The sequence below is a fragment of the Rutidosis leptorrhynchoides genome, chromosome 10, assembly GCF_046630445.1.
Source record: "Rutidosis leptorrhynchoides isolate AG116_Rl617_1_P2 chromosome 10, CSIRO_AGI_Rlap_v1, whole genome shotgun sequence".
Lineage (NCBI taxonomy): Eukaryota > Viridiplantae > Streptophyta > Magnoliopsida > Asterales > Asteraceae > Rutidosis > Rutidosis leptorrhynchoides.
In genome coordinates this window covers 73,738,814-73,763,655 of record NC_092342.1, presented here as the reverse complement: position 1 = coordinate 73,763,655, position 24,842 = coordinate 73,738,814, and the positions used below count along the sequence as shown (strand labels likewise).

The window sequence follows — 24,842 nt, the reverse complement described above, 5'->3', positions numbered from 1 at the left end:
TGGTCTATCAAACTTATTTATAATTTGAATGTTAAATGTTAATGGTATCTATTTGAACAACAGTCAAACACTTGCTATGAACTATGTGATTATTTTTATTTAAGAAAAAGAAGTGCTCATATTATAGTTGATGGAAAGGATGTTCGTTCTTTGAATTTTACCTAGGATGTCCCATTGATATCTGAGTTTTGTGCCAGTACAATATCATTGAGCTTAGGGTAGTAAGAAAAGCAATTTAATTTTAGTTTTAATTTAGGGATAACTGTACTAGGCCACAACCTATCGATCGCCAGAAGCACCCGTCAAGGCTCGCCAGCGAGTGACGGCGATAAGCAGCGGCTCGCTAGTGGTGCCTGCAATGAAAGCTTAACGAGCCATGGTGCGTCCCACTTCAACTTTTTTGTTTTCTTTTTAATTCAAAAATAATACCATTTAATTTACCAATCGGGTTAAATCGTTCATTATTCGTCGGATCGAAGACGAAGATCAAGTGCCTTCTCGTCAGAGGTGACGTGCGACGGCGAACTAACTTGCTCCGACACCGTGCATGGTGATGTTGTAAGTGGATATCGATTGTGGCCTTGATGCATTTGTAATGTGAAGATTCTCAAAGGTATGAAGATTCCGATGAGTAGTTGTTGAATAATAGATCTTTGTGTGGAGTTTAAGATGATAATAATTATGAAAATGTGGAACACGGATATGTACATTCTAGATAATGTTAATTAATTTTTATTTATTTATTTATTCTATTTTAAAAATAATTTAAATAGGTTGAAGTTAGATGGTGGAGTGTATGATAGAGAATGATTAGTTAAAGGAATGTTAAAGGTTTTGTGGTGATGTGACGCTGATGTGGAGGAATGAAGCTCTCTTAAAAACTATTACGATAGGGAGTGTGGTCTTATCAGAGTCGGAGAAAGCAGCAGTTCTGGAACCATTGCTTGCACTATCATAGTCAAAGTTAGCTATACAACAACACAGAAAGTTGGTTATTCATTTACTAGATGCGGCAATGACCTACTTTGTGAGTTGGGTTTAAATAATAATTCACTGAAATATTGATGTATTATTCGGCTCGTTTCAAACAAATCACTGGATGTTTAATGTTATGTAAATTTGCAAGAATTATGATTTTTTTTTAGTAGCACATGTATAATGGTTTAAAAACTAAATTATTGAGGTGAACTTAAGATTATTTACTTATAAAAGGGTTGATTTAGGTCGCATTTTATACACATTCTCAAAACGAATGTCACATATGAATTTTTATTGAATTTAAGATAAGTTAAATAAATGTTATTATATTGAGGAGTTTAAAATGACATTTTTGTCAGTATATTCAAAATAAGTTGACTGACTTTATTTAATAAATAAATGATTGAGAAGAATAAATAAAAGTAAATTGAGGAGTCTATATGATATTTAGTAGTTATTTTACTATAAATAGACAATTATTTTGAAACGAATATAGATAATAAGGTGAATATTTATTTTGAGATGGACTAATTATTAAACAAGCTAAATAAAGTAGGAAAATAATGCACTCCCTAATTTTTAAACATGTGGAATAGGTCGAAAGTTGCACAAAAATGGCTTAATTCAAAGCTACAATTTCCTACATTGGGTGTTATTCAATTACCAAGAATACAACTGTAATTGTATTGCCATTTTACATACGTTGATCGTTCTTCGTTCAAGAAGAAAATACTCATAAATCATACCATACACATCTAACAAGATTTGGTATTTGATAATCAACCTGTTACATGTATACCACTATACAATCAGTATTGTAGATTCAAAGTTACTTGCTAATATATAATATGCTTGTAGTTTCGTGTTAAAACGCACGTTAGTAAAAAAAAGAGATGAGACATTACCCAGAGAGCTTGTTCATGGTGGTTAACCCGTTAAGGAGAATGGGTTGAGCCAAGATCGAGCGTGCTAAGGTGAACCAAGGGTGCTATGGTTGTTGAGGATCATTTTTGAACTACACAAGCCAAAGCCCATTGCACTAGCGGCGGCACTGGCATAAATGCAAGAAGGATGTATAGCTAATATAAGATCTAGTGGAACATGCAGTGTCGAAACTACATAGGGGCGCGGAATGGCACCCGTCGCCAGTGAATTTGAAATTTCCGGTGTTAGAATTGGGTTTTTTGATTTTGTCAAGTGAATTTGAAATTTTCAGACTTAAAATTTGATTTTGCCCCAAAAATCTTTATATATTGCACAAAATTCTTCAAATTTTTCACCAACCCAAAAGTTGACCCAAAAGATTTTATCATGGAAGAAAAAAAAAATTACAGTGAATGTGAACGTTTTTAAATAACCATTTCACCTCCGATACGAAAAAAAAAATTCTGATTCTGCCACTGGGAACATGATTTGATTCTGCAAGCGATTCAGAACGAACAAAGAAATTTTGAACAAAATATTTGGACCTCGCCGACGGGAAAGGAGAGAACAAAGCAATGCCAAGAGCTCCGATCTAGCGAAAAATTGCGAGGTCTAAGTTGGTTTTAAGCTTGAAGGTCTTGAATTTTTGGCCAAGGAGAGCAGCAATATTTCTTCCCATAGCCATCTGATCTCTTTGTTTAGATTGTGATTTTGTTTTGGATAAAAATGATGCACAAAGTAGATCAAGTAAAACAAAGAAGAGGCTGAGTCTGAGACTCTTACGTCGATACAAAGCAGGAAATACAAGACCACAAACACTTGAAAACCAAAGTAATAACTTATTCTTTGTGATCATGATATATATTTAAGGTGTGTTTACAATGTTCTCTAGGTGTATTATTAAATTATTGTTACCCATGACCCCCCTTTAGTTTGGAAACTACAATTTTGGATCAACTGGAGTGATGGTTGAAGTTCAATTCAAGTAATAGAACGATTAGCCCTTGGCCTTTAACCTTTGAAGTGTATTCCACATCTGGCTCTATGGAAAGCCGAAAAAGTTGTCAACCTGAATCTTCTTAAAAGCTTAAACCCCATTAATGAACTCGAGTTTCTTACTTGATCTCAAGCAATTTCTTTTAGTAGGCGCCAGTCTAAAGACTGCCCGCATTGCATCAATATGGATCAAATAATCCGCGTTCTATCTAGGTTCCGCTCTTATGTACGCCCGTGAACCTCCCTTTGTCAATGTTGCCAATTCCTAGAAGACTAAAACTACGTAGAAGCAATGTCCGATAAAATCAATTTTTCTCATATATAGGAGACCGCCTTCCCAAGGTTATCTTTCAATACTTGTATTAAAGATCCCAATTTTTTTTTTTTTTTTTTTTTTTTTTTTTTTTTTTTTTTGTATTAAAGATCCCAATTTGACGTGAAACATGAATACTAAATGATAATAAAATTAATGATGATGACCACCTTCAAGATATTCAACACTACAGTAACAATACCAACTAAAAATTTGAAATAACAATCACAAACTCAAAATGTGTTGTTTTCGTGGATAATTTGTATTATTTCAACTTCCATTCAAGAAACACCAAATTTAGAGACGTTATGGGTGACAAATGACATCATCACCTGTCGAGTAATGGGTTCAAGCATGGCAATTTTAATTTTCACTATAGATTAAATTAATTTAATTAAGTTCGCCAACACGAATACATTATATCTACATGCAAGCAAACCTGCACACTCAGTGATCCAATCGAAGCAATCTTCAATTGTATTTCCAAATGGGAAGATTATTCGTACCTTTTTTGGGCATTCAAATCTTTTCTGCTCTTCAGAAAAAGTTACCAAAGCCCAAAAATACTTTGCTTACTTAACCAGTTTTGTTAAAGATCCCGACTTTCAAGTGGATAACGTTCAAACTAAATCAAGATGAATACGAGCTGTATGAAAGGGTACACCAGTAATGCTAATCTAAGAATCTAACCAAATTAATACACGCTTTAAAAACAACTCAAGAAGACAAGTTCAACCCACAAACTTATAACTGTTTTACATCCAAACAGATAAAATATAAAAGTTAGCAAATAAGTTAACCGACAAAGCAAGTTGAAAGTAATCCCAAATTGTGTGTTAACTGTTAACACATACACCCTTCTAAATGGGAACAATGCCAGATTCTCGTTGTGATAATAAAATTTCTGTAACCGTGTATAAAAAATAAACTATTCGTAGACACGGTCCATATAATAGGTTGACTGGTCGTGTTACAGGTACAACCCAAACCCATTCTGAATAGAACTGGCAATCTAGAGTCTAGACCCAAAACAACCAAAGACGGGTCAGTTGAGGTTAAACTTATTTAGTAGCCAGGTATGATTTGGATACAAGATAAGTAGACATGCCTTAAAACAGGTCCAAATGGATTCTTCTAAATGAACTCATACAAAAGTTAAATGGGTCGACAGCGCCAGGTCCAGACGGTCATGACAGACACAAACAAGTGAGCAGCCACCACCAATCACCCAAAAAAACAGAATTAAGATTCTAATACCAACATATAAAAGTGAATTCTTTAACACTTCAAGATACATTGATAAATTAATAGAAGCGATGAGCTGTGCATCCGAAACTGAGATCTTTTTTAGTCATACACACTGAAACATATGATTCATAAACCATATACGGTTTCCAGATAAGACACATCAATTAACTTTAGCCGTTGATTATTGTTTCTGCATTATTATTTATTAATATAATATAAAATGGCTTTAATAGACAGTAATCCTACCCATTGCCAATTCCAAACAATAATCGACAGTTTGACACACTTACTAATTGCAAAAATGTGTAAGTTTCAGGCCAACCCAACCCACACCACAACCTGGCCTCACTGTTATGACATCATTTATTTTGACCCAATGGGAATATCGAAGGCTACACAAGAAAGTATCAGCCTACAGCCGTTGATATAAAAGAAAATTCCCAGTGGCATATGGCTGACAAGTCAAGCAACCATCTCCAGAACATGCCCTAAAGAGAAACTTGACCTATGTTCAGACACCAGTGTTTTGCCTCATTTTTAATTATCAACTATAACCGCATACACTTCCTTACTATAATACTTTACATACATAGATGTAATCTATAATTGAGATGGTTCACAATCACAATTCCTGGGTCAAAGATATACAAACATTAATATACTCTGTTAAAGTTTGAGAAATCGTGCTCGAGATTCATGTACTATGATGCAGAGTTAAATAAATTAAATATATATATATATATATATATATATATATATATATATATATATATATATATATATATATATATATATATATATAGGGGCAGGATCAATGGGGAAGTAACCAATCGGGGGGAAGCGGGGGGAAGCAAAAAAAAAAATCTTCGTTTTTTTGAATTTTTTTTTTTTTTCTGGCATCAAGATCACACGAAAATATGAACATTTAGAAGAACATTTAGAAGAGACACTTCGTGATGAATGTTATTATTTAGGCGGGAAAACGATCGACAAAAATAACATTCAAGATAATATTGTTCGTGAAGAACATGAACGTTTTTTTTTCATGTTTTGTGAAGTAAAATTTAGCCCGATTTAGAGTTTAGGGTTTGGTGTTTATTCCATAAACCCAAAACACCAAACCCTAAACCCTAAACCGTCTGTGTTAAAAACTCAATCTAAATCCTAAATCTAAACCCTAAATTTCTAAACCCTAATATCTAAACCCCAATAGCTAAAACCTCAAAATACGCTCGAAAAACACGATAATTGTTATATATTACTTCTTCGAGCGTTTTCCCGCCAAAATAAAAACATTTATCACAAAGTGTCTCTACTAAATGTTCATATTTTCATCTCATCTATAATGTTCGTGAACAAAGTTTTTTCAAAAAACGAAAAAAAAAAAAAAAAAAAAAAAAATTTTTGCTTCTCCCCGCTTCCCCCCGAATGGTTACTTCCCTCTTGATCCTACATATATATATATTGTCTATTACTTCAAAAAAAACATTTTTTGAAAAAGGAAAACAAATATACCTTAAAAGAAGATTTGACAATAGGGAAGAAGACCAAAAACAAACTTAAATAACAATAATAATATGAAAAAAATTACACTTTTAAAAAACAATTTTTCAGTGAGCCAATGAGAATAGGTGAAGCATACACCCAAACCGTAAAATACTTATTGATCCCTTCATAGTAGCATGTCAATTAGAATTTTCAAAATCATCTAATTAATTGGTCAATGCCGGCCAATGGATCAAAATCAGATATAGCTGATCAAAGTTGGAATTAGTCGGTCAAATATAGTCAGTCATAGTTGGTCAATACCTTAAGTATGAATTTAAAGTAGAATTTTGGAGTATTTGAACAACTCAACGATTATGTTCATGTTTCTACACCATAATGTTAAAGTTCGTGTTTGTTTTGAAGCCATAACGAAGGGCGCCGCAACCGCCGTTTGCAACCATGAGCATGTCCCGCCTAAATGTTAATATCTTCTGAAAGTACTTAACAAGCTTAATACCTATCGCAACTGATAAATACACCTAATTTCTTTCTTCCTAGTTTACTAATGTACTTGCTTATGGACAACAAAATGTTTACCTTAATATTTTTAAAGACGCAGTCAGATTACATCACCTATCCACTGATGAAGCATGGTTGATCAGAATACTCATCTAAACTTACTGAAGAATGTATGTATGGAAGGCAGATAAATGAGTATTAATATAGACAAAAACGATCAGTACTTACAGAAGATGAAGAAGCCGATGGACTGTACCCTAAATGAAAAAATTAGTTCAGAAAATGTCAGAGCATGTCATAGGAATTCACTGCGAGTATGAAAACGATACATCTGAACAAAATCACTCACTAAATGTACAAATCTTGCTTTGAAGCTCAGCAGACACACCTATGCTTGATCATCCAGAATGATCAAACCATGAATCAGGTGGAATAGAAATTCATTAGTATACATAGATTTAAATATGTACCAAATAATTTAAATAAAAATTCTCAACGCCAAGTAAAGCACATAATTCAAAAATGGATTAAGGCTTGTAAAATATATAAGCAAAGCTTTAAAAGATTTTAATCTTAACAATCGTAAAACTTATCACAATAAGCTCCAAACAGACAAACCAAGATACCTTCTACAGAGTGCCACTACTCAAACAACACAGCCTGGTGGCCTCATTGCACTGGTAGATCGTAGATTCCTGAATGAAAAACTACATTAGAACTCATAAAATCTTTAGGTGAGTAGAATTGAAAGATATATAATATGAAATGCAGAAATCAACACCATATAATTAGAAACCAACAAAAACAAAACTTGGAAGTACTTATAAAGCATTTTAAAAGGAAACAAAAAACAAATTCCCATCATCATCCAGATACAGTTGCAATAACTGATATTCAATATACAAAGCAAAGTGAAGAAAAGTGCTTGAAGCAAGATATTCCTTATTGTCACAAGAATGAGTACAAGAAAAAGAAAACGCCATGTGGCGAGTTATCTTACAATAGAACAGTACACATTCCACGGAAAGAACCGCCACGAGGTCATCTTCAGACGTGGGCCATGTCAGGAACTGTGTCCAAAGTTCTTAAGCCAAACAGACAAATGCCCAATGATTAGAAAATAGAAAATGAATGAAATTTAGACCATAATTGATATAAACACAACATCAATTTCTCTCATTCAGCATCATTTATCACTTGCCCGTGATAAATGGATGACCCAGTGCTTGCTGTACAGTAATCCTCTTATCGGGATCTAACATGAATATCTTCTCAAGAAGATCCTTAAAGTTGGCTACCATCTTTGGATCCTCTCCTGGGGAGCTATTAATAATTGAACCAATGTCTTTCACCTTCGTATTAACTAGCCTCTTTACAATCTGAAAATTTAGTTGAGTAAGTAACTACTTTAAGCAACAACAAGGTATTAATGTATTACGAACATAATGTGTAAAGATCTGTGATTACCTTCTTTGTAACAGGGTCCTCCTCTATGGAAACAAAGTTCAGATCTTGATCAAAATGGAGCTCGGTGAATGCTCCCTACAAATAGAAAACATGGCAGAAAAAGGTAAACCAAAGTATCAATTAATAAAATAGGTATACGTATACATCATGTGCAAGGGATAAAGGAAGCACCTTTCGGAGCATCTTTTTTGGAAAAGAACCTTTGAGTTCCATTTGAAGACGAAGCATGTCATTGTTTGTAGCTCCTGGGAATAGAACTTTCCCGGTATAGAGCTCAAACAAACAGCAACCGACCGACCACATATCAACAGGATGATCATAAGTAAGCCCTAGAACTGCATAGCAAAAAATTTAACTAGTCAATGACCTGGTCCATAAATAGTTGTCAATTAAATAGAGTGCTTACTTATTTCAGGGGCACGATAAAAGCGGCTCACGAGGTACGGTGTGATCTCGTTCTTCCCAGCAAACATTGCATTTCCAAAGTCACAAAGCTTTAGAACATTTTTGGCATCATTTACCTGACAATCATATTTAAAATATCTACGTTAATAAAACATAGAACATCAACATCGAAAAAAAGGAAATAGTCATATACAGGTAAATGCACTAACCAGCATGTTATCAGGCTTGATGTCGGTATGTAGCACACCGCAGTTTCTAAGATGTTTAAGAGCAATGAAGAGCTGTTTTGCATAAGCCCTTACAGCAGTTAGTTTAAGACCAATATTACGACCAAACTTCTTTAAAACTTCACGAAGATTCATATGAAGAGATTCAAAAACTAAACAAAGATGGTTCCGGTACTTGAAACTGGAAAGAAACCGGACACAATGGCGTCTGTCCTCCAAGTCTGCACCAACTAACTTCTTCAATATCACCAATTCTTCTAAACCGGCTTTATACCTGTTGTTCAAAGCAAGTAAAAAAGAAATTAGATTCCTTCAACTCCCTAATTAGATACAAAGATTCTGATTTTAACTACCTACATCTTATCATTGCTGCGTATGATTTTTATTGCCACTTCTTCTGGATCACCAGATCCAGCCTTGAGATCTTTAGCACGAACCACTGTTGAAAAAACACCTTTACCATGAGCAGCAACAACTTCATACCGACCATCAAGTATTTCTCCAAAACGGTAACCTGCAAGAGAGACAACATTGTTAAATTTGTTTATAAAGTGATAGATATAATCTTACAGGGTAACAGGCCATGAATCAGTCAATTAGAATACTTACTGTAGTAACCTTCTGCATCATCCCAGTTATCCTGAAGACCACTTCTCTGAATGGCCAGAGCATCACCTCTTCCCTGCAACGATAACCTAATCAGCTATGGTCCAATGTTGTTACATGTACATGTATATGTATATGTATATGTGTATGTGTATATGTATATGTATATGTATATGTATATGTATATGTATATGTGTATATGTATGTGTATGTGTGTGTGTGTATATGTATATGTATATGTATGTGTATGTGTATGTGTATGTATGCATGTATATGTATGTGTGTGTGTGTGTGTGTGTGTGTGTGTGTGTGTGTATATATATATAGAAGGAAATAATAGTATATCTTACACTTTTTCGTACTCCAGCTGGTGATTCTCCAAATATATCATCAGAGAACATGTCACTCAATTTTTCATTCTACACATTTCAAAGAAACCGAAATCACTGATCAATATATTTCACAGGTAACTAATTAAAACATGATATGTACAGACACACACACACACATAGAGAGACTAAGCCTTACCGTTTCACGAACTCGAGGTGGAGATTCTCCAAATATATCATCACCGTTTGATCCCTCACTCTGTAATGTGTATCGAAAAAGACATCAGTACACATGCAGCATAACTTATAAACTGAAAAAGATAAAAAGCACACACCTTTGGAGTACCCTCTCCCAGTCCGTTAGTACCGGAGGCCCTCTCGACACCAGAATTACCATTTTGTGGAGATCTCGCGACAGAAAACGGTGTGTCTCCGGTGTTACTATCAGACCCGTCTCCTTGACCATCAAGAGTGCCTGAATTTTCTTTAGCCACACCTGCAGACTGCGAAGGCTCTTCCACACTCTCTTTAACTGTTAAGTGCAATAAAGTCAATGTCAACCAAGGTTTGAATCAACCATTAACCACCAATTATTCAACATGGGTCAAAAGTTTCAATTTTTACTCGAACTAAAGTAAAACATTACCTGTATCATTTGACTGAGGCTTTGACTTACTCTTGTACTTTTCAAGAATCGCTTGTCTACGCCTTCTACTCTCCTCTTTTATCCTGATAAGATCTTCTTCTTCATCTTCTTCTACTTGTAATGCAGTTCTGTCTTCATATACCTCTTCATCAACCTCCTCCCTGGAGCAAAGAAGACTTCAAAACATATTTAAACCAAACAAATCAATTGATAAAATTGCAGTATATATTCAAAAAGCAAACCTGTTAATTTTCTCGGAATCTACATCCGCATTGGTCCTATCGTCTTCACCATATTTCCTACGTCCATCATCAGTGTTTTCATGTCTATGATGTTTGCGATCATTGCCTCTATCACGAACACCATGTACATCACTTGCCTCATTATAGTTATTACTTCTTCTATTTCTACTGCTGTCTCTATCGAAATCTGAGTCCCTTTCTCGATCCCGATCTCTCCTGTCCCTTTCTCTCCTGTCGACGTCCCTGCTCCTGCCCCTTTCTCTCCTGTCGATGTCCCTGCTCCTGCCCCTTTCTCTCCTGTCGATGTCCCTGCTCCTGCCCCTTTCTCTCCTGTCGATGTCCCAGCTCCTGCCCCTGTTCCTTTCTATCTCTTTTGAATCTCTCTCTCTATATCCATATCTATCTCTATCTCTATCCCTTTCCCTTGTCTCCCGGCTGCCTTCTCTTATTCTCTCTCTAGGCTCCCGATCGTAATGCCTATCTAACTGTTGGCTGTATCTGCTATGACTTGAACTACGCTCTCTTTCCCTATCTCTAACATAATCTCGACTAGAACGTCTATAATCTTTAGTTCTCTCAATGTCACCAACCCCATCAAGTTTCCTGCTTTCATAATATTTAACATCCTCTTTGCGCCTCTCACGATGAGAATCTCCACGAGAGATACTCTGAGATCGGGACCGAGACCTAGAACGACCCTTACTCTGCTCATGAGAACTAGATCTAGCAGCAGTAGTAACATCTTTGAGCAATTTCACACGGTTTTCATTAGACAGGGTTTCCTTTTGATCCCTCATCTCATAATCATCATCATACCGACTCTTCCTACTACCATTTCCTTTATATGACACATTAAACCCATTATCATTAAGCTCCTTGTTCATATTTGTCTTGTTATCAACTCCCTCACATATCTTAGAGTCATCCTGTTCATGTTCCCTATCATTCGAAAGCAAGCTAAGACTATGATTAACCACGACCGCATCAACTTTAGTTCCCTGAAAAAAACACATGAAAAACAAACAATGAATGCATAATTACAATATCCAATAATCTCACAAGTCCAAAAATGCACAACACATTTAAAAACTGTTAAAAAAAGATCAATAGACATGTAACCAGTTCTTACAAATCACTTGAAAATCATCAGTAGTAGTAGTCTTCAGGATACGCCTATTTTTTTTACAGTGGCCTGGAAAATAGATGTAACTGGTGGTGGAATGCATATCTTCTTTTCAGAATCATATCATATTTCTGTGATCTTAAAACATTTGTAAGAACCCGAAAATGTACCAAAAATACTCGTTATAGTTGTCATTGCAAGTGCCATATCAGTGTTTTGCACAATTAAGATATTAAATTAAATGATTAATTTGAATCTAGATACCTGCTGAGAAACCAAAACCTTACTTCGAATCAAATTAGGTCAATTTTTCAGCAAAAACTGCTGGTAATTACATATAAATAAGTTTAAGTTGATTAATTTTATAAATTGAGGATAATTCAAATCAAATTTATGGTCAATTTCTCAGCAGAAGCTACTAGTAACTACAATTAAATACGATTAGGTTAATAAAATTGATAAAGTGAGAGGAATTTGAACAGACCATTATGATTTCACCAGATTCAGTATCAGAATCAACTATCTTCTTCCCCACGGCATCAACACCGTCTTCTTCAACAATCTCTCCTTCCTCCATATCGTAATCGGACCGGAAATTAGACGGCGGAAGAGACGGTGGCGGCGGCATATCCGTAACTTGTTGCTCATCCTCATCGCGTTTATGGTCATGTTTTTTACTGTGATGACGGTGGTGACGGCGACGGTGATGGCGGTGCTTACGGCGTTTAGACGGTTCTTCGGATTCGTCGTCGGACGAATGACGGTGTTTGCGTTCTTCGTGGTCGCTAGCCATCGCAAAAATTAGGGTGAGGGTTAGGGTTTGCAGAAAGGGGGAAAAATTGTTGGAGATAGCGAGGGTTGTGTATAGATTCGAAGGTTTGATTTGAGTGGATAAATTGGAATGGTTTTTGTATTGAATTGGATTTGATTTCTGCAAAACCTAGAATCGTTTTGGGTATATAAACAAAAACTAATTTGTATTTATAAAAAGGGTTTGGGGATCATCACACGAACTCAAAATATCTGATTGAATTTAACCTTTTAGTAAAATTAAAATTACATTTAATATTGGATAAATTAATAAATTCTATAAAATTAATAATTTGTCCGGTAACTTGAGATGAGTACAAATTTGAACTCCAATCAATAAAATAATAAGATAATAATTTTGAATGTAGATGCTGTTATAATTCAGTAGGCTTATAACTACCTTTAGTGGTTTGATTCTTGATGTTATAATTCAGTAGGCTTATAACTACCTTTAGTGGTTTGATTCTTGATGTTATAATTCAGTAGGCTTATAACTACCTTTAGTGATTTGATTCTTGATTTAGAATACTAATAATGAAGTGTAAGAACAAAGATGATAATGGAGAGAAAGAAAGAAACACTTTGTAAGTGTGAGAAAATGGTGCAAGTTTAATGCTTGCATTCATGAGTATTTATAGCCTAAAATCTCAATATAAAAATACATACTTTGTGTACCAAAATTGACTATATGTATACACCAAAATTGACTATCCATATCTATATTATTATTATTATTATAACACTCCCCCTTGGATAGCAATTTTATTTTGTTGAAGATCAACTATAAATTACTGCCTCGTTAAAAACCTTGCTAAAGAAAACCCAGTGGGAAAAAACTTTAGCTAAGGGAAAAAGAGTGCAGCATGGAGTTGGCTCCCCCTCAAGTAGACATCGCTTCAGCTGTTACATCTTTTGAACATGTCTCATGCCAATGTTATGAACGTGTGTTCTGAAAATAGCAGTTGGAAGTGCTTTCGTGAAAAGATCAGCAGAGTTTTTGCTAGATTGCACATATCTCATTTCAATCTGGTTGTCCTTAATGAGATTTTGAGTGTATGAGAAGAATCTAGGTGGTATGTGTTTTGTTCGGTCACTTTTGATATACCCTTCTTTCATCTGTGCTATGCAAGCTGCATTATCTTCAAAGATAGTTGTTGGACTTTTATCGCGTTCTAGTCCACAAGAATCAGTAATGAGTTGTGTCATTGATCTCAACCAAAAACATTCTCGAGTAGCTTCATGTAATGCAATCACTTCGGCATGATTTGACGATGTAGCAACAAGTGTTTGTTTTTGAGAACGCCATGATATTGCAGTACCTCCATTTAGGAATACATATCCAGTTTGAGATTTAGCTTTATGTGGATCAGATAAATAACCTGCATCTGCATAACCAACCAAATCTTGTTTTGATTCGTTAGAATAAAATAATCCTAAATCAGTAGTTCCTCGAAGGTATCGAAATATGTGTTTGATCCCATTCCAGTGTCTTTTGGTAGGAGCAGAGCTGAACCTTGCCAACAAATTAACTGCAAAAGAAATGTCAGGTCTTGTACAATTTGTAAGATACATAAGAGCTCCAATTGCACTAAGATATGGTACTTCTGGTCCAAGAATGTCTTCTTGATCTTCACATGGACGAAATGGATCAGCTTCAACATTGAGTGATCTAACAACCATAGGAGTACTTTATGGTTTTGCCTTGTCCATATTGAAACGTTTCAAAATCTTTTCAGTATATGTTGTTTGATGTACAAGTAAACCATTAGGCATATGCTCAATTTGTAAACCAAGGCAATACTTGGTTTTTCCGAGATCTTTCATTTCAAATTCTTTCTTTAGAAGTTGAATGGCTTCATGGATCTCTTTATTTGTACCTATGATGTTAAGATCATCAACATAAACAGCTATGATCACATATCCGGATGTTGTTTTCTTAATGAAAACACAAGGGCAAGTAAGATTATTTGTATACCCTTTGCTTATCAAGTAATCACTTAATCGGTTATACCACATACGTCCCGATTGTTTTAACCCATATAAAGATCTTTGTAATTTAATCGAATACATTTCTTTGGGTTTTGCATTTGATGCTTCTGGTACCTTAAATCCTTCAGGTATCTTCATATATATATCACTATCAAGTGATCCATATAGATAAGCAGTCACAACATCCATGAGATGCATTTCTAAATTTTTAGAAACTGCCAGACTGATTAAGTACCTAAAAGTAATTGCATCCATAACAGGAGAATAAGTTTCTTCATAATCAATTCCCGGTCTTTGAGAAAAACCTTGAGCTACAAGTCTAGCTTTATACCTTGTAACTTCATTTTTCTCATTTCTTTTTCGGACAAAAATCCATCTGTATCCTACAGGTTTCACATCTTTAGGAGTGAGAATGATGGATCCGAAAACTTTTCTTTTATTGAGTGATTCTAATTCAGCTCGTATTGCTTCTTTCCATTGAGCCCAATCATGTCTATTTTGACATTCAACCATAGATGTTGGTTCTGGATCATCATCATTATTCATGATGTCATATGCAACATTAAATGAAAATTTCTCATCAAGATTTTTCATTTCATTTCGGTTCCATAATATTTTTGAATATGCATAATTGATTGCAATTTCTGTATTGACATCATCAATCTCCTCTGCAGTAGGAGTACTGATTTGTGGTTCTTCTTGAACACTTTCTTTTACTTCATTATCAGCTGATTTTCTTTTTCGAGGATTTTTATCCTTTGAACCGATTGGTCTTCCACGTTTCTGACGTGGCAAAGATTCATGAGTGACGTTATTGCCAGCTTTTGGAATTTCAATTCGAGCTGGAGTATTTACTGCTGGTATATATGATTTTGTCACCGTTTTTGTATCTGTAAATGCATCAGGCAATTGATTTGCAAGTTCTTGTATATGCATTATCTTTTGAACTTCTGTCTCGCATTCTTTTGTGCGAGGATCAAGATACTTTAATTGAGGTTCACACTATGAAACATCATTTTCTTTATTTTTCATTTCTCCCCCTAATCTAGGGAACAATGTTTCATTAAAATGACAATCAGCAAAACGTGCTGTAAAAACGTCACCTGTCATAGGTTCAATATACCTTAATATTGAAGATGTTTCATATCCAACATATATTCCCAACCTCCTTTGAGGACCCATTTTTGTACGTTGTGGTGTCGCAATTGGAACATACACTGCACAACCAAATGTTCTAAGATGGGAAATATTTGGCTCTTGACCAAAAGCAAGTTGTAGGGGGGAATATTTATGACTTGCACTTGGTCTGATGCGAATCAATGCAGCAGCATGTAAAATTGCATGACCCCATATAGATACAGGGAGTTTTGTTCTCATTATCAATGGTCTAGCGATTAACTGTAAACGTTTAATCAATGACTCGGCTAAACCATTTTGTGTATGCACATGAGCAACAGAATGTTCAACAATAATTCCTATAGACATGCAATAGTCATTAAATGCTTGAGATGTAAATTCACCAGCATTATCAAGTCTCACCCTTTTAATGGTGTAATCAGGAAAATGAGCTCTCAATTTAATAATTTGGGCAAGAAATTTTGCAAATGCCACATTACGGCTTGATAACAGACAAACATGAGACCATCTGCTAGATGCGTCTATTAGAACCATGAAATATCTAAATGGTCCACATGGTGGATGAATTGGTCCACATATATCACCTTGAATTCTTTCAAGAAACATTGGTGATTCTTTCTCAACCTTAAGTGGTGAGGGTCTAGTTATCAATTTTCCAAGAGAGCAAGATGTACATGGAACCATTGTATCATGATGGATTTTTCTATCCTTTAGTGGATGTCCATGAGTACATTCAATAATCCTTTTCATCATTGTTGATCCTGGATGGCCTAATCTGTTATGCCATAAACTGAATACACCAGGATCAATATATTTTTCGTTAACTACCATATGTATTTCTGGTACATTTATATGTGTATAATGTAATCCAGAACTAAGTCTTGGCAGTTTTTCAACCACATGACTCTTGTCAGTGATACTTAAATATTTCTCATTTTCTGTTGTCACTGACTGATAATCATACCCGTTAAGGTATATGTCGGAGAAACTCAATAAATTTCTGCTTGACTTGGGAGAAAATAAGGCATCATTTATTAAAAATTTTGTACCATTTGGTAGTATGAAATTTGCCTTTCCTATCCCTTTTATCAAGTTAGCAGGTCCTGATATTGTATGTATAGTTCCTTCCGTTGGTTTTAGATCAATAAAATATTTCTCGGATTTAAGTATAGTGTGTGTAGTTCCACTGTCTGCTATACAGAGATCTCCACCACTTGATTGATGTTGTATTCCAGCAAAATTCATATTGAACTTCATATATAAGAAATAAATAGTGAGTACATTAATATTACACAATATTTTAAACGCAAATAGATAGTACTGAAACATTTAGCAAACATAATGACAAAGACAGACGATATTAAGTCGTTTATTTTTCAAAAGACACACAACTTAAACATTCAAGAAATCTTCATATAAATCAGATGGTTTCTCAGTGACTGTTGGATCAATATTATCCACAAAATTTACTTCCTTTTCTTTACCTTTCAGCGAATCCTGATACATCTTAACAAGATGTTTAGATGTTCGGCAAGTATTAGCCCAGTGGCCCATTCTACCACATCTGTAGCAAGATTCTTCAGAATTTTTAGAAGAATTTTCTTCAACATCTTGTTTAATGGGCTTGTTTTGTGGTTGATATTTATATTTTCGTGGATTACTATTTCTTTGACCACCACGGCCACGACCACGACCACGTCCACGCCCATTACCATTACCATAAGGATGGTTTCTACCATAGTTATGGCTTTTGGCATGATGATGGTGATGGTTATTATAACCACGACCTTGCCCGCGTCCTTGTCCCTGTTTATAATTATTTGCAGTATTTGCTTCAGGGATTGCAAGTGTACCAGTAGGACGGGATTGCTGATTTTTCATTAATAGCTCATCATTTTGCTCTGCAACTAAGAGATATGAATTAAGTTCAGGATATGTTTTGAACTTTAGCATTCTCAAATTTCTTTGCACTGTGATGTTTGCAGCATTCATTGTGGAGAAAGTTTTCTCCATCATGTCTGCATCACTAATTTCATGTCCACAGAATTTAAGTTGTGAACATGTATTATACAGAGCTGAGCTGTATTCATTTACTTTCTTAAAGTCTTGGAACCTTAATGTTCTCCATTGTTCCATTGCAGCTGGAAGTAAAATTTCTCTTTGATTATTGAATCTGCTTTTGAGACCTTCCCATAAAACATGGGGATCTTCTACAGTCACATAATTATTTTGTAAGCATTCATCAATATGTTGATGAATAAAGCAACATGCCGTAGCTTGTTCTTTTTCAGAACAAGTGTTGTTTTCATTTATGGTTTCAAGAATGCCCATTGATTTAAGATGCATTTTTACTTTTATAACCCATGGCATGTAGTTGTTTCCAGTTGATTCTAAAGGAGTAAATTTAAGCTTTTCCAGATTCGACATTTTCTATTATCAAAAATTAAAACAAACATCATGATAAATTAGAGTCAATTTATATTCATAAGTATATAAACATTAAACATAAATTTAATATAACATAAATGATAAGTAGGTGACAGTGTCGACCATGTGTAAGCAATCATAAATAAATGTTATATAACAAAAATATAAATATTAGTAAACATAAATGAAAATTTGGCGACAGTGTCGACCATATATTTTTTCAGGTGGTATAACCGACCTATATCATTCTGGTGGTATAACCGACCATATATCATTTTGGTGGTATAACCGACCATATATCATTTTGGTGGTATAACCGACCATATATCATTTTGGTGGCAGAGCCAACCATATTTAGTATTAAGATTATCGTGCTGATAACGTGTTATAATTCAGTAGGCTTATAACTACCTTTAGTGGTTTGATTCTTGATGTTATAATTCAGTAGGCTTATAACTACCTTTAGTGGTTTGATTCTTGATGTTATAATTCAGTAGGCTTATAACTACCTTTAGTGATTTGATTCTTGATTTAGAATACTAATAATGAAGTGTAAGAACAAAGATGATAATGGAGAGAAAGAAAGAAACACTTTGTAAGTGTGAGAAAATGGTGCAAGTTTAATGCTTGCATTCATGAGTATTTATAGCCTAAAATCTCAATATAAAAATACATACTTTGTGTACCAAAATTGACTATATGTATACACCAAAATTGACTATCCATATCTATATTATTATTATTATTATAACAGATGCATTAATTTGAGACTTGTTCACAAAGATATGCCAATTTTTTAAATTGATAATTTATTAATTTATCGATATAATAATATCTCGCTAAATTAATAAAATATATCGGCCCCAACATTATTGATTTATAGAGGTTTCACTGTAAATAAATTCTTTCATTATATAATTAAAAATATTTTAATTATAATTTATATTTGTAATTATTAATTATTATAATTATAATTTATAAATAAAAATATAATAATAATAAATAATCATAAATAATAAATTATAATAATCAATATTTATAAAAGTATCTATCTTGATCTATATTTTATCTATATTTTTATACTTTTTTTTGTATATATTAAGAAAACTTTATTACAGTAATAATTATAATAATCAATATTTATCAATTTATCAATATTTATATTTATATCTCTTCTTATATATTGCTATTAAAATTACTGCCTTTGCATTTAAATATTTTACATTGACTTCTATAAATCAATTCTTGAATATCAATAAGATTTATGTAACACCATGAATTAGACTATCAATGGATAAATAAATACATTGAATAGATACTTTTGTAAAATAATTAGTTAATTGAAAATAAATATCACATATACACTTTGTTCGACACTTTTATCTTTCGTTAAAATTCAAAACGAAAAAATAATATTTCACACTAATATAAATTCAGTCAGACTACGAAAAATTTTTAAAGGTGATTGTTATCAAATACAGTAATTGCTAAAAACTATGATTTTAGCTCTACTGAAAAATAATAATAATAAAAATTTGCTCACGTGTACGTAGGTTTTAAGTCTCTATTTACGATACTTATTTTATTGAGATGATTTCCGTTTAAATATGAAATAGTTAACTGTTCACTTGCTCCTACTCCAAACTATCAAATAAAGGCAAGATGGGGAACGAAGCACATGACAATGCCATGTTGTGTGCACCGTTCCGTTTAAAAACGTATTCGTACAGAAACATCACAAATATCAAATATGTAATGAGTTTTTTTAACCATCACAAATATGCATTGTACAATTTGTGTCATAAAAAGTTCGGAACTTCGGTAGCTTTATGTCGTGTTAGGGAAAACATATGAGTTTGGGCATTCATATTTATACCAACGAAAGGTTACATTAACTACTTATACTTTATACGTGTTTAATGCATAATTGTTTGAATTTATCAATTTCAACCGTAAAAAAGCCTTGGTAGCGGTATCGAGGTAACCATTCCAATCTAGGTCGTAAATTCAAGTCATGTTGTAGACCAAAATGTATACTTATTCGTGTAAAGTGCATAAGTTTAGCTTCAATAATCAATAATAAAATTCAAATTCAATTCAATGGTGAAAGTATCACATCAATATATTCGTCTATTCAGTATCGTAATTTCCTATACTAAAAAGGAAAAAAAAAATGATCAATTTAACAGCCAATATTTTAGTTTTTTCGTTCCTGTCCTTAAACATACAGAAAATGTTAAGAAACTATTACTGCAAATATCTTCAGGTAAAATCATACTATATGCTTTAGGAATGCAAAATCATAACTTTAGTTCCAGAAAGTAACAAAGTCCAAACCTTGATTATTAAAGCGAAAACACTACAAAGGAGAAGATTAAGTTACAATATAACTCCAAAACCCTTACCAAGAAGTCATAAATTTTTTTGTGAAAGTCTTTATTACCCTGATTTTGTTCTAAAGATCACCTCAAAAAGTATCCGGAAAACAAGAAAATGTAAAATAAGGTTGGAATTACAACATGGTATTGCATATGCTAGAAACCAGAAAGTGCTAATGCTGCAAACCAAGTTTCGTCGCTGCAACAACCGACCACAATGATGTACGGAGTATCATGTAATTGTTAAGGAAAAGTTTGGACAGATTACAATGTCAAGCTGTCGGGTTCTTGAACAATCTTTGCAAAGGTCTTAAGGAAAGCAGCCAAATCCGCTCCATATACAATTCGATGATCAGCAGTGACATTTACCTGAAAGTAGTTTGCACAACGCGGTTGTTAATTAATGCAAGAATAAGTAATGAAATTAGGAAACTTTAATAACTAATATGCTAAATCATCTAGTAAATTATGACCAGGAGTGCTAAAATGGGAGAATCATGGGTTTTGGACCAGATATTAGGGTTTTTATATTCCCATCGAAACCCATTTGAATTTTAAATTTCAATATGTATCAGTTTTTATCTCAAAGTAAGTCGCATATTATTCTAACTGGCATTAACCTATCATTGTCATCATATATATTTGCTCAATCATGACTGGTATATTTTAAACTGCAATATTAACAGCATCTGAACTCTCTACAGGAAAGTTTCATATGCATCTACTAAAACTGTTATTTTTGCATCCTACCATATATTTTACTTGAGCAAGATTTAACATATTAAGGGCATTTGGCGAGACAAATCCATTTCTACTGATCGGAGTATTGGTGTTACTTTGACATTGTTAATTATAAGATAGTTCCAATGATACATAATTTTTGTTTTACCCAATTGATTAATATAAAGATAAAGATTATGATTTGGAACCAATATAACTAATATTAGTTCGGTGACGGGAATAAGGGTAACTGTCTTTTATATAACCATAGTTGTTAGTTAATTTGAAAATGAAAAAGCAGCATCGCTTACTTCTTTCTTTCTAGTTAATAAAAGGTAAATTCTTTAAGAAAGTTTTTGGCATTGCAATGCCTTTTGGCATCTTGAATTAACTTGCAACCACATTTACCTAGAAACATAAACATAATCGTTCAATTGTTCAAATCCTCCAAATTCTAGTTTAAATTCATATTAATATCGTGACCTTGACTTTGACCAATTTCCGCAGACAAAATCCAACTTTGACCAATTTGGCCCATGGACTAGCATTGACCAATTGATTATAAGGATTTTGAGAAGTCTATTCAGTCATCTTATAAAAGAGGATTAGTAAGGAATTAATCGGGACTTCTACAACCACGACCATTAATGCCATAAGCTGCGCATCCTATTTTTGAGAGTAGGGTTCACTTAACCTAAATCTTCCTATAGTGCTAACGTATACTACATGTATACAAATCGGTCACAGTATTTTCACACACACACACACACTACACTCTTTGTAGCCTAGTATAATATGGATAGATAGTTTAGCTTGAGGTGTTAGGTTGTTTTTGGAATAGAGGTAGTGAGCTAGGTTGGTAGACAGACCTATATAGGAGTAAAAGGTTCTTAGGTTGATAGAATTTCTAAATGCATAGTTAAAGTGATAGACTGATAGGTATGGTGTTGTAGGTAGTAATAGACGGTTTCTTCTATTTTCTGCTTGTCTTTTGAATATTTATGTCGTGAACTTAATATATTCTATATGTTATCAATTTTCTCCTATACATTATATATATTATATATTATATATCTATAACATGGCGTACCGTGTGTGTATGCATATAGATTTATTTGTCGCTTCATATTATATGGCACTTTTTGTATTGTTGTATATCCTCTAGCCCGTATGGCCCCTCGAGGTATATATCATTTTTATTCCCTTACTTATTACTATGCGCGTTTTCTTGTTCTTTTTACTTCTTGGCCGGAGGTATTTCTGGAAGCAATCTCTCTTCCTTCTAGTAGGATGACTTTCTCTACTCGCGTGGGTGAAGAAACGGTTTCTCAACCCGTGGGTGAAGAAACGACTTCTTTCTATTATAGGGTATGAGGAATGATTGTCTACGTCTCACCTCCCCCATAACCCACGTTCGTGGGATTGGGTATTGTTATTATTGTAAGATTTGAAATCGTTTAAGATATGAAAACTCACCGTCATTTTATTTTTCACACTGAAGTATCCATCTTTATCAGCAACAGGAGTAGGTTTTGAAGCTCCAACAGCCATGATAGCCCCCTGCAACAAACAAACATTTTAATATAAACATATCCAACTTACACATAGGTAAAATCATACACAATCAGACCAATAGTTAGCACTTGCCTGTCCAGGAGGAAGAATAGCATCAAAGCGATCCACTCCAAACATGCCTAAGTTCGACAGAGTAAACGTCCCTACAACCAGCACCACATAACTTCATACCAATTCTTGATAAATAATAATCCAAATCCAATCCAAATTACCTTTAAAACAATAATTACTTGGTGTTACCTGAGTTGTACTCATGGGGCTGAAGTTGCTTGGATCGTGCTTTCTCCACAAGCTCCTTCCATTTCTCAGATAAAAGATACAGATCCAACTAAACAAAAGTAAAAGGAGACAAGGAATTCACATTACATTACAATATAAATTGGAAACACCAACTAAACCAAAATTTCAGGCTGCTAGTGTATTTACAACCGAAAACTACTAAAAATCACCACACCTTATCAGCATCCTGGAGAACAGGGGTGATCAAACCACCATCGATAGCCACAGCTACTGCAATATTAATACTGCCATTATAAGTAAAACTCTTTCCATCTTTGCAGCTTGCATTCACCACAGGGTGCTGAACAAGGGCCATAGCAGCAGCCTTTGCCAGCAAAGCAGTCATAGTAACACCCTTGGACTTAACCTACAAATCATCGATTATCAAACAACAGTCAAATTCACAAAACATAAAATTCAATCAGATTATGATAACACTATACAAGAATCAATAACGAAGTCTTGATTTTAACCTTTGCATATAAAGCATCAAGCGCATCCGTTACAATCGGGTAACCAACTCGAAACGTTGGTACAGACAAACTCTCAATCATATTCTTCGACACAGCAGCCTGCATTGTAGTAAATGGAACAACACTCGCTCCAGGAATCTCTACAAACGCAGGTGCCGATTTCACCGCGGCAGCACCATTCGATACAACACTCGCTGCAGGCACACTTACAGTCGAAGCCACACTTTTTGCAGGCGTAATTCCAGCAGCAGCTTCAACATCAGCAGGAGTAACCCTCCCATACGGCCCAGTCCCAACCACCTTACCAATATCAACCTTATGCTGTTTCGCCAATTTCTTTGCGAACGGAGTTGAAACAACTTTCTTCGGCGAACCGGATTGTACTGCAGGCACAGCAGGAGCCACCGGACTCGCAACCGGTGCAGGTGCTGGTTCCGCCGGCTCCACCGCTGCCGCCGGAGCAGGCGAAGAAGCAGAGCCACTAATGGAAGCGGCTTTAGCTTTAGCTTCTTCGACATCGGCTTCGGTTTCGGCTAATAAGCCGATCGAAGCACCGACAGGAGCGGTTTCACCGGCGGGAACAACAATAGCAGCGAGAATGCCATCATAAAAGGTTTCAACATCCATATCAGCTTTATCAGATTCAACAACAACAACAGACTCACCTTTAGAGAGAACATCACCTTCTGATTTGATCCAGGAGACGATTTTGCCTTCAGTCATGGTGGAACTAAGTGCCGGCATGAAGATTTCTCTTATTTTAGCGTGAACGGTGAAGGTTTTTGTCCGGCGAGTGAATGTGACGGACGGTGATGTACGGAATCGCCATTGTGATTTAGTGGTAGTTGAGATTGATGAAGTGAAAGAGAGTGATGGTGAAACCCTAGATTGAAGAAGAGATGAAGAAGACATTGTTGTTGATGTTGCTAGGGTTTGATACAAGAGTAGATTTTTGGGGGTGAATTATAGAGATAGATAGATAGATATAGAGGTTGAGATGAAAGAAGGGTTGGGCGGAGAAGACGAGGGTATGAAATGAAGGAGATGACAGTGTAAACATCGCCCTGGACTTTGGCCATGTCATCTAAGTTAGTTGGTCTAACTTCTCTCAACGACCCCCATTCGGGTTGAACCGTGGATCGTTTTTATGGGTCGAACTTTTATAAGTTTGTAGAGGACTAGGGGCTCTTAATTACCGATTAATGGATCAAATATATATATATATATCGGGCTATGTAGTGTTCATATTCATATTCATATTCATATTCATATTCATTTTCATTTGCCTTTTGTTCATTTATATTTATATCCATATTTATATCCATTTAATTTCAATTCATCCATTTATATCCATATGCGCCGAATTAAACGGATTAATAGATATTCATTTTCTATAAAAAAAAATTGTTATAATATCTCTTAATATGATATGAAAACGAAATGTGGTATAACAATAATAATAAATATATAGAACATGACATAATTAAAATCTATCCACAATAATAATGTGTAATTTTTATCGATGATAGTGCACAATTTATTA

General features: G+C 34.4%; 2 protein-coding genes across 5 annotated transcripts; both read right to left on the bottom strand.

Moving 5' to 3' along the window:
- Positions 1–5,846: 5,846 nt before the first annotated feature.
- On the bottom strand, positions 5,847–12,461 carry LOC139872498 (uncharacterized). Of its 4 annotated transcripts, none has more exons than XR_011767066.1 (16): positions 11,996–12,461; positions 10,389–11,386; positions 10,147–10,307; positions 9,836–10,032; positions 9,700–9,759; positions 9,522–9,590; positions 9,175–9,247; positions 8,923–9,079; positions 8,548–8,839; positions 8,340–8,454; positions 8,105–8,268; positions 7,934–8,008; positions 7,467–7,845; positions 7,093–7,161; positions 6,816–6,859; positions 5,847–6,723 (listed from the first exon to the last, which is right to left on the bottom strand). XR_011767066.1 is itself a non-coding variant. In XM_071860387.1 (13 exons), exons 1-13 carry the CDS (start codon positions 12,302–12,304, stop codon positions 7,660–7,662), a joined length of 2,856 nt encoding a protein of 951 aa, XP_071716488.1. In that variant the 5' UTR covers positions 12,305–12,461; the 3' UTR covers positions 7,309–7,659. The 4 variants fall into 4 exon arrangements, 2 of the variants coding, with proteins under 2 accessions (XP_071716488.1, XP_071716489.1); XR_011767065.1 differs by having other exon boundaries at positions 6,816–6,854; XM_071860387.1 differs by lacking the exons at positions 5,847–6,723; positions 6,816–6,859; positions 7,093–7,161 and having other exon boundaries at positions 7,309–7,845.
- Positions 12,462–20,196: 7,735 nt separating this feature from the next.
- LOC139872365 (dihydrolipoyllysine-residue acetyltransferase component 4 of pyruvate dehydrogenase complex, chloroplastic-like) lies at positions 20,197–24,228 on the bottom strand. Its single transcript, XM_071860225.1, has 6 exons — positions 23,300–24,228; positions 23,002–23,193; positions 22,788–22,875; positions 22,620–22,690; positions 22,449–22,532; positions 20,197–20,621 (listed from the first exon to the last, which is right to left on the bottom strand). The coding sequence occupies exons 1-6, from the start codon at positions 24,209–24,211 to the stop codon at positions 20,517–20,519; spliced, it is 1,452 nt and encodes a 483-aa protein (XP_071716326.1). The 5' UTR covers positions 24,212–24,228; the 3' UTR covers positions 20,197–20,516.
- Positions 24,229–24,842: the final 614 nt, after the last annotated feature.